This window comes from Amphibalanus amphitrite, unplaced genomic scaffold (assembly GCF_019059575.1).
Source record: "Amphibalanus amphitrite isolate SeventyFive unplaced genomic scaffold, NRLGWU_Aamphi_draft 000195F_arrow, whole genome shotgun sequence".
Classification (NCBI taxonomy): domain Eukaryota; kingdom Metazoa; phylum Arthropoda; class Thecostraca; order Balanomorpha; family Balanidae; genus Amphibalanus; species Amphibalanus amphitrite.
The window spans coordinates 493,474-504,167 of NW_024881690.1; the positions used below are offsets into that span (position 1 = coordinate 493,474).

The 10,694-nt window shown below is 54.6% G+C and overlaps 1 protein-coding gene across 1 annotated transcript in view; it reads left to right on the top strand.

The window, feature by feature from the left end:
- The window catches only part of LOC122384657 (ankyrin repeat domain-containing protein SOWAHA-like), a 65,895-nt gene extending 58,166 nt beyond the window's left edge, over window positions 1-7,729 (top strand). The window contains exons 10-14 of the mRNA XM_043372262.1: window positions 1,033-1,105; window positions 3,316-3,408; window positions 5,814-5,852; window positions 6,121-6,269; window positions 6,529-7,729. Coding sequence (XP_043228197.1) covers window positions 1,033-1,105; window positions 3,316-3,408; window positions 5,814-5,852; window positions 6,121-6,269; window positions 6,529-6,864 — 690 coding nt within the window. The 3' untranslated portion in view covers window positions 6,865-7,729. The remainder of the gene's footprint in view (window positions 1-1,032; window positions 1,106-3,315; window positions 3,409-5,813; window positions 5,853-6,120; window positions 6,270-6,528) is intronic.
- Window positions 7,730-10,694: the final 2,965 nt, after the last annotated feature.

A 10,694-nucleotide genomic window follows, 5' to 3' on the forward strand; every position in this document is an offset into this window, starting at 1 on the left:
GACGCAGTTTAGGTATCTAGCTCTGCTTTTTTCTGTTCGCGATGACCTGACTACAAGAAACCCGCTAGGCTGGTATGTACTGGATGGCGCCGGACTGGGCAGACTTGCCTCTACATTTGTATCCCTGGCAGCGTTTCAATCACTATCTCACCCTCTCTTTCTCTTTCTCTCCGTCTCTGTTTGTGCCTCTCTCAGTGTCTCCTCACGTCAGTCGCGATTCCCGATAACATTGTCTCCCGTCGCGGGCACGTGCCGTATGTACGCGCACTGCATCTGCAAAGGTGCGAGGTCCACTCGTCGCCAGTACCAAGCTGTCCGTCTGTCTGTTTGCCTGTCTTTGGCCTCTTGCACCCTCTTCCTCCCCATCAGAGCCGTCTTCTGTCTGTGTTATCGCCGTCTACCGTTCATATTAGCGCCTCCCGATATTTCCATAGCAATGATTCCATTGGCTGATAGCTCGGCTAACTAGGTGCCGCTACACGTCTGACGATGGAGATGACACTAACGCTCACCATCGCTCGTCATAGCAATTCCGCTGTTCTCGCTCGCTTTTTTAAAGTGGATCTCCCGGTATGAAGTCTGTCCTCCGCCCTGTCTTAATTCTCCCCCTCTCACAGTCCGAAGTATGTCCCCTCCCCGTCCCTATCTGTGATGTTCTTCTTGCTTGCGGTCTGAAGTCTGACGTTCCAGCTCCCATTGTGTGCCCCAGGGTTACACCCCGCTGACCCTGCTCAGTACTGCAGTCTGGCAGAGTAGTCTGACCCCGCTCAGTTCTGCAGTCTGGCAGAGCAGTCTGACCCCGCTCAGTTCTGCAGTCTGACAGAGCAGTCTGACCCCACTCCCTCTCTGTACCCCAGGGCTACACCCCGCTGACCCTGCTCAATTCTGCAGTCTGACAGGGCAGTCTGACCCTGCTCAGTTTGCAGTCTGACAGAGCAGTCTGACCCCGCTGCCCTCTCTGTGCTGTAAGGCTACACCCCGCTGACCCTGCTCAGTTCTGCAGTCTGACCCCGCTCCCTCTCTGTGCCGCAGGGCTACACTCCGCTGCATGTCGCCATGCAGTACGGCCACGAGGATGTGTTTGACCTACTGGTGCACACTTACGGTGAGTAGGCTTATGATGTACTCGGCCCACGGGTGTACAGTACACTGTACACAATATACATTACACATACGGTGAGTGAATGCGTTTTTGTTCGACCTACTGGTGCACACATACGATGAGTGTAGGCGTTTGACCTACTGACGCACACTTATGGTGTGTTTGAGACTATCGACGGCGCTCAGTGAGCACCAGCCGGGAGGGGACCTTGGTCTGACGGTGGCGCCCCATGAGGATCCCTACGCATCTGCCGGGAGGAAACCGCCCTTCGGTCTAGGGGACTGTCAGCTGCTGCCCCTGTGGGTCAATAAGCCCATTCGCACGTGATATGTATGTTCGCGGCAGTCCATTGACCCCTACATTCGACTGCGGCTGATCTGAGCTGTGGCTTGACTGACAGGTCTGTGTGCCTGGATATATGGCGGGACAGGTGATGGCCGAATTTATCTGGGACGCTCGCAGTCGTTGGGTCTCGGTCAGCAGTGTTCCATGGACCCTCGTAACGACCGTGCAGTGCTCGGCACTGACTCCATCCGCATTACCTCGTGATGCCATGTGTCCAGTCTGTCTGTCATCGGAATGTGTCAGATGACCTGTCAAAACACCCGGCCGACGTCTGGCGTATGTCGTAGCGCGGCTGGTCGGCCTGGTGGGCACGAGCCAGACCCGCCTCCGGCCGTGCGGCTTCCTCTCACAGACTATGAGCTATAGGTCACCAGGTCACCGCCCCCGGGGATCTCATCCTGACCTCCAGGTGTCGGCTTCGTCCAGAGAATCAGGGTTTCGTCTGTATTCTCCCTTAGGTCTCTCCGTGGTCCTGTATGGTGTGGTGTGTTTAGCTCCTATGGCTTGTATTCAAGCCACTGTTCAAAGCTCAGTCTACAGTATCTGTCGACGAGATCGGTCAGTGACTACATATCAGAAGGTCTGTTGGAACCAGCGTTAGATGCCAGTAGATCCCACCAGAGGCTCGCCCATGCATTTCGATACTATCTGTCGTCGATGCATCATGCATTTCGCTACTTGTCTGTCGCCGTCTGTGACCGGACCTTTCGCGACCCTCCGTGGCCCTCTGTGACTCGATGAGGCGCTGGTCCCGGCGTCCCGGTACGGCTGGGTGGTCCCGCCCCGCAGTGGTTCCGCTGGTGGTCCCGCCCCGCAGCGGTTCCGCCGGTGGTTCCGCCGGTGGTCCGCTGGTGGTCCGTCGTTCCGGTTGTCCTGCCACGCTCCACTGGCCCTCTGCACGGACCAGGGACCGCTGTCGCCGCCGGCGCCGACCGACGGGGGCCGATGCTGATCTCAGCCTCCCCAGTGACCCAATCCATGTCCTCCTCTGGCTGCGCCCCCTTCGACCCGCGCCCCCTTCGGTCGACTCATCGTAAAGGGACAAGCTCTAACTCAAAGCTCGACGCACAGTAGAAACGACGACGTGTCCTGCCAGACGCTTCTCCTTTTCAAGCTGAAATGGAGGTTTGTTCAATCGCTGGAGTCTGGTGTGTTTTAGGGGGTTTGGGCTGCCGGACGGATGTCGAGCCGAGTTTATTTAGCGCCGCGTCGCGCCACCCAGCGTCGCCGCCGTGGAGACCGGCGTGTCCATAAACTGTGACCGTTGGCGGCGGGCGCGCGCCACGCGACAAACAGTCGCCGGCGCCGACGGCCGGTGATAAGGAGCCCGTCACTGGGGGACGCTCTGGAAACGCCCGCTGACCACGCGGCGCTCCGTTTACATGCAGCTGTCACCGGCTGTATATTGGGACTCCTCATCCATTGAAAACCAGCCTCCGTCAGGAGCTGGCCGGAAAATAACAGAACTGATGACTGAATGAATGATTTCCGCCTTCGGAAGCCACCTCTGTTCGTGTACGAACACATTTGACATTGCCGATTTCATTTTATGTTGATGAACATTATGGACCGGTTACCGTGGTGTCATTTTTCAACACAGTGATATTACTAATGATGCTCAAGCATGCCTTTGCTTACATCCAACGACCAAGTGTATCCTGACCAATATTGTGATTTTTTGTAGATGAATATCGTCAATGTTGTAAGTACCCTTGACTGTGTGAGTCCTTCACATGTGTACGAAAAGGTCTTATGTCATCGCTCCCCCCCCCCCCCCCCTCCCTCCCTCCAACTCTATCCGCTTTGTTTGCGGCTCATCCATCCACCTGTTAGAGACATGCAGTGACCGCCCGTCCCCTCTCCGTCAGGCGCCGACCCAAACGTGCGCGACCACAGCGGCAAGAAGCCGCGCCAGTACATGATTCGCGAGGAGACCACGCTGTCATCAGAGGCGTTTAGGAGTAAGTACGGCGCGCCGCCCTCTCCGCTGGTACCTCCGACCCCTCCGCCGGCGCTCAGCAGCCCCGCACTGCCGCCGGTGCTGCCGCCGGTGCTGCGTCCGGTGCCGCGTCCCGCGCCGGTCCCGTACCGGCAGCCGGGCCCGCAGCCGCTGCCGGCGCCGCCGCCGCCCGGCTACCTGGAGGCTCGCCGGCGGAGGCACCAGGGCGGTGGTGTGGTGCTGCTCGCTCGGCCGCGCCGTCTGGAGCGAGACGGTCGCGACGAGCAGTCGGCAGAGCTGGAGCCGGCGCCGCGGCCCCGCTCCAGCAGTGCCGGGGGGAAGGCGGCGCTCGGCTGGAAGGGGAGACTCCGGGAGAGTTTCCGCGGCGGCTCGCGGGCCCGCACGGCGCCGCAGAGGGCCTCGCTGCCGCCGCCTGATGAGCTAGTCGAGATGCAGGAGTGAGGGGCGGGGGATGTATCTGGGGTCTGACAGGGAGCTCTGGCCTGTATGTTAGGGTTAGAGATTGTTATCCTACCTTCGGTGGGCTTGATAGGGTTTGGGTACCCAGTGTCTTCTGGGTATGACTACTTTTGGGCTGCTAATCACTCCCTACGATGCGTCTAAAACACTGCTGGCTTCTCGCTCATCTCCAGCTGCATTGGAAGTGCAGGACGTTGATCTCTAAATAGTTCGAGTTTAATCTGCTTATCATAAGTGTGCGTGTACCGCGTCTCTTGGACATTTGGCCTTACTGGGTTATTTTATCGAGCTTGTTTAATCTTGTGTCTATTCAACTTGTTTATGTTTTACCAATTAGCGCTAGTCTTGTTTTGAGTCCAGTGTTAGGGGATGCATAATCAATGGCCATTGGCCAATGGCCATGGCGTTATATCATTCGATTAGACATTGCCAACGACCAACAGTGCCTATCGGTATTAAGTATATACTATATAGTGTGACGTCGACGTTTTAATGCCTGCTATCTTAACATCAATATGCCAATTACCTTGCTGGCTTTACGATTCCCTATGGACTTTCAACGAATGTGTTCTTACCTGATTTGAGTGTAGATTGTAGGTTATTTTGTGTTACCAGATATAATCAGTATTAGATGCTAGCGAACTCAATTACCAAGTTGGTCTAACATTGCATGCGGTTGATCATAGACTTCTTAGCCATATGGTGGTGGGCTAGCGTACTCAGTGATTATAACAATGTACGAATTTGATACAGCCAATGTTGTGACTCGAGTGTTCTGTACCTTTATCTGTGTACTATGCCTGTGTCAGCGGTATAAGTCGCTGCGTGTCTGCGGTACTGGTTGACTTCGCTGTTAGTAATCAGTTGTTAGGTGACCGATCCGTGTTCACTGCTCTGCTAACGGCCGGGCTCCCTTACCTGTAACATTGCGCCCTGCAATGCTGCCGATGTGCACTGCATGCTGCTGGGGTCAGGGCGAGGGACGGGCACCCACACTGACAGACGGACGGACGGATGGACTGATGGTTCGCGGGCTTCTTTTCTTTTTGATTTGCCAATGGACTGGCTGGGTTACAATCTAAGCTGACTGACTGAAGCTAATTGGCCTAACCGGGTGACTGATGGAGTAACTGACTGGCTGATGGGCTGAGTGACTGATAAAATGTGACGGCTCTCTCGACTGGGCTGCGGTGCGGGTCTCCATGGCTGAGTGTGGTGGGACTGTGCGGGTACTGAACGCACCCGGTACCACACGCTCTGGTACATCCCACAAGCGGTGGACGCCGCAGCTGCACCGGCCCCAAGCCCCTGTACCATTGATGCCCGCACTGCAGTGCCAGCCCCCTGCCGGTCACCCCGCACGGGCCTGTCTGCCTCCCATACTCTGTTCCCTTGTATATTATGCACTAATACATGTTGACTGGCCTAACTAGCTCGCTGACTGGGTGATGGTCGGTGCTGGCTGCACGTAGTGCTCTGCATGCTCGGTAGAGGCACTGCCCTGCACGGGAGGAGGGCGGGACGCCCTGGCCAGGTAGGTGGCTCTGTCGGAGATCCGACAAGTGGCAACACAATGCAGTGTGCTATAGCGCTGGCCAGCGTTAACGCTGTGTTCTTGTATAGCACAGCTCTGCTGTATCATAGCACCGCGAGTTTTTTGTTCATTATGTTTTTATTTGAGCCTGCCCTTAACAACTTATTTTGTATTTGTAGCCCTTGCATTGCTTGCAGTGCGTGCTTTGTATCTTGGCTGCCGGTAGTTTAACAGCAGTGGCACGGCCACGGGTATCAACTAACCTCACAACAAGACTGCCACTCTTTTCAGGGCACTCTACTGGCGTTTATATCGATAGCTCGTCTAATATTTCAAACTTTTTTTTGATGTGATGCTCTGCTAATTTTAAAATTGATTCTCGTGATGCTCTAACCTCTTTGTTTCTATTCCAGAAATTAAGAAGAAACGCCATGGTAGTAAGATGCACCTGGGTAAGTGCTCTTTCAACTTAGAAGCTAGAAACGTAATTTGCATTTAGTTGATGGTCATTGAGTTATATTTGATTTTTCAAAAATGTTATCACGTTGACGTTTTTTTGTAACACTACGTAGACTGTTGATAAAATATTGTATTTGTTTCCCTAGCTGGCCTGGTGCAGTACAACTGTGTGTATTTCGGTGACGGCCCGCTTTCCCTCCCCCCTCCCCGAACTGCACCCGCTCTGTCACGTGACCCATCACCTGCGTCTCCGTCCCTCAGGCGACAAGGACAACAGCTTCCTGCGGATCGGCTCTCTGAACGTGCGGGTCAAGAAGACGACCGAGGCGTTCAACAGTCTCATCAGCACCGGCCTGCAGATGGGCGACCGGCTGCACGGCCGATTCGGCTCCTCAGACAGCGTCAATGACGTGAGTGGGTAGGATAGAGTCGTCAGATACCGACCGTAGTTAGTCGTTCGCGCGGTAGTCCCTTTTGCTCACCGCTGTCCCGACAGCGAACTGGGGAGGCTAGGTATAGGCGGTATACCGTATGGAGAGGTCCAGAATGAGTAAGTCGTGCTACCTCTTGCATTTATTACTGCGAACAAAATCTGGAATTAGTCCGATTTTATTCCAGTCGCTGTTCCGTTGAACTGACATGCTCTGACCGGATCTTACTTTTCCACAGGCGGAGCGCGAGTTGATGCCACCACCCAAGTTCAGCATCAAGAAGCGCAAGTCCAAGAAGCCGCAGGACTTCCAGAACCTCAAGTCGCGGATCTCGGCTCCGATTCTGCAGCCGGGCGGCGGCCTGCCGATGGACGGCGGCGGCGGCGGCAGTCCGGGCCTGGGGCTGAGTCCCGGCCTGCCCGGCGCCCACCCGCTACCGCCCGACGCGCGCAGACACTCGGAGGCCGACCTGTCGCGCATCTCGGCCGCCGAGGACGCCATCAGCCAGGGCGGCTCGCTGCGCGGCGACGACTCCGACTCCGACTACGGCTTCGGCTCCGGCTGGGCCGGCTAGGCTCGCCTCTGGCTGGGCCGCCTGGGACTGCGCCGGCCGCGACCCGACCCGGCGAGCGGCAGCCGCGCTCGGCGGTAGGCGGCGCTGCAGTCGGACATAGGTGGCGCTGGTGTGCCACGCGGCGAGACTGCCGGGCTGGCGATACGGCGGCAGAGGCAGGGCAAGGCCATCTCTGTGAGGTGATCTATTGCTAGCTGTGCGAAATGGAGCCCCGGACCTGGCAATCGGCGGAAAACTACATAACTTGCCTCTGACAGGTGCATCAGACGAGAATAAGATACGCAACGAATGGATGTGAAGTACTTTACGGTTGTATTGTTAACTTATTGTGTGGGAGCGTGTCATTGTTATGCACGTTTATGGTTGTTTTTAGGTTGTATTAATGGCGCACTCGCACTGTTGCTCTCAGCGCCCAATGCTGGTTGCTGCCAGGCATGGTTAAGGATGTGATGTATTGAGAGATTTAGATGATATGTGATGAATCGCGTGGATTGTATCGGTGCAATTTCAATGAGCGCCGCTTCCCTTCAGTGTTGCATTCCTCATTTTACACGCATTTTGCTGCGCTCTGATATTGGGATGCCTCTTGGTAAATCACCTCAAAGCTCGCCGGCTGATTGCCCAACACTAAACAGCCGAACTGACGCGAGACGAACGCCTCACTGGGCGTGTGTATCGGTCCTTTTTATTGCTCTGTCCCGGGAGGCTGATGAAATCCCCGCCTTTGTGCTCTGATTTGATCACTTGGCTGGTGCCATTTCTTCACAAGATAATAATCGCATCCTGGCCTTTGAATGCGTGTATGAATGTATCGCTTCTTTTGTTGCAATGAAACTAGATGAATGCTTGAAGGTTATGTGCACTTTTTCGTAAGGGTACTTTTTGTAATAACGCTCGCTTGGTACATCGATATATGCCGGCTATTGAAAACCGCTTTCAAAGGCGAACATGTCTTTAGAACGCGTATTACATTTTCCAAACGGCGCCGGATCTTAAGTCCGCTGCAACCAGCCACAAGCTAACTTGGGCTGCGATGCTGTTTTTCCCATGGGGTATTTCCCTTAATTTCATAGTGCAGTCGCCTGTTCCAGGGAGGTCAATCTGCTCTGCTGGTGATCGCCTTTTCTAGAAACACCCGACCACCTAGCTGCTAGGGTTTCAATAGATTCTCCCCAATTCCCAGAGACGCCGGGGCTTTGTAATTCGCTGATTGAATGTCCGTCCAGTGCAATGTCAATCTATGCTCCTTCAGAAAATGTATTATAAAACGAATAGCATCGCGTTTAGTTCGCTTTGGTAAAGTAGGTACAAATGAAGTAGCAGGAACGCATTAGTTTGCCTTTGCATCGATAACATGATCACTGATCATATGTTCTCGAGTGAATTGTCTGCCTTTGAAGCGCGATGTGCCTTGCTATATGTGTCGTCCGGAACACACCGACAACTGGGGGCTAGCTGACCCACTATATATTTGTCGTCGGGAGCATACCCGGCTACTGGGGGCTGGTAGCTACCTGCTCAGACACACTGCTGCAGCGCTGTGCTGAGGGTAGCACCGGTCGGTCGGGACTGCCCCTGTGACCGCTCCTCCGTCATACTCCGCCCGGCCAACCAGTGGCCTGTGTTCGGAATGGACGGGTCTCTGCGAGAGGGCGTAGGGGGCTGGTGTCTTCGTATCACTCTCTCTCTCTCTCTCTCTCTCTCTCTCTCTCTCTCTCTCTCTCTCTCTCTCTCTCTCTCTCTCTCTCTCTCTCTCTCTCTCTCTCTCTCTCTCTCTCTCTCTCTCTCTCTCCCTCTCCCTCTCCCTCTCCTCCCTCTCCCTCTCCTCTCCCTCTCCCTCTCCCTCTCCCTCTCCCTCTCCCTCTCCCTCTCCCTCTCCCTCTCCCTCTCCCTCTCCCTCTCCCTCTCCCTCTCCCTCTCCTCTCCCTCTCCCTCTCCCTCTCCCTCTCCCTCTCCCTCTCCCTCTCCCTCTCCCTCTCCCTCTCCCTCTCTCTCTCTCTCTCTCTCTCTCTCTCTCTCCCTCTCCCTCTCCCTCTCCTCTCTCTCTCTCTCTCTCTCTCCCCCCCCCTCTCTCTCTCTCTCTCTCTCTCTCTCTCTCTCTCTCTCTTCATCGCCACATTCCTCTCCCGTTTCCCTTCCTCTAACTCTACCTTCACTCTCTCTCCCCTCACTCAGTCACTCACTCATTCACCATCTGCATCTTCCATTCCCAGAGAGTCTCCATGCCTTCCGTCCATGGTTGTGTAGAAGTGCTGGTAGACGCCTTTCACATAGTGTTTCCTGTATGAATTGTCCGATGTACTATATGTGAATCTCTCGAGTCACTTAGTGACGTGTTAATACAACGTACACACACTGTCACTGTGGTATGGAATGATCGGATTGGAGAGCGTCACTGAACCCTTGAGCAGTGTTTATATGGATAAGCCTGTTGGTTTGTTAGGTAATGAGCGGCCCGAGGGAAGAGTTCGTCGCTGATTTGTTCAAATGACAGGTGTTGGCTGGGGTGACGGCACCGGCTTACGGCTACGGTTAGTCGATTTGCCTAGGGAAAAGACCCGCGGTGTCACCAGACGCCAACTGATGATTGCTACGAACTCAGGGGGGGGGGGGGCATTTCCCCGCGGTGGACGCGCTGGAACAATTGGATGGTTAATGTCGACAGCGGAGCCGGCGGTGGCCGTCCGAGGCTGCGTGCTGGTTGTCTGAGTGTTACTCGCAACAGTGTGGGATTGCTGGGTGAATGTTCCGCAGCAGACGGCTGAGGCACTGGCTTATGCGTCAGTATCTACTTACTGATGGAATGATCGCAGCCACAGATGCAGCGCCCATCCTGTTAATTATCCTAACGACCTTGCGGTGTCGTTAACCGTCGCTGAGGAGCCTCTGTCGTGTCCGTCGCCGCAGGATTTGTCCCGTCCCATCTCCGGCGGTGGAAAGACGGCTCGCCGGGCCTGTTACTGCCCGCAGAACCGCTCCACTCAGCGCCGAGGGCGCTTGTCGCTCCCAACCTGCGGCCCTCAGCGGAATCTGACTCGCCGCTGCTGAAACGGCATCAGATTTTTTTCCTTTGTAAATTGAAATAGTCACGATCCGTCGCCGTTGTTGCTTCAAGAAACGATTTGAAGACGTGCAGTTTAGACGGCCTGCGGCGGGGATGGCGCTTCTCCGTTGGGATAAATGGGGCATTAGGCGGTAAATGAGATGCGCCAGAGGGTTTATGACCTCGCATTACTACCGTCATTGATGGGAGCGGCAGTTCATTTTCGTTTGAAGCTAATGAGCTGCGTTATGACTTAAAGATCAATATATTATCGTAACGTCGGTGTCATAAATTTATTGTAGCCCATTTTAGCGTCAATGGTGTCAGCGGGAGCAGAAACAACCACGAATGGGCAGCGATTTTTCAATGTCTGGGAACCAGGAGCCGATGCTGAAAAAAGGCATTGCAAGCTCTGTACGTATTGCAAGCTTTGTAAACAAGAATATGTTTTAAAAGATAAAAGGAATGCACTGGCGTTTTCCCAGCCGCCGACGCATAGCTGGAGGGGTCCGGTACTCCCCCCCCCCTCCTCCCCAGCCGTTCGGCCCCTGGTGGAGCTAGAGGCTAGAGCTTCGCGAAAAAAAAAAAACGGAACGTGCTACCTGTGACGAAGTGAAGCCGATGGCACGCAGTTTTTAGGTCTTAGCTCTTTTTTTACCTTCTAGGTTAGGTCAATGAACCAAAAGTAAAAAAGAAAAAAACGGGACTTGCCAGAACTTCTCAAGGTGATGTCATGTTTCTTTTTTAGTTCGGATTTTGAATTACATATTCGTTTTGAGCAAAGATG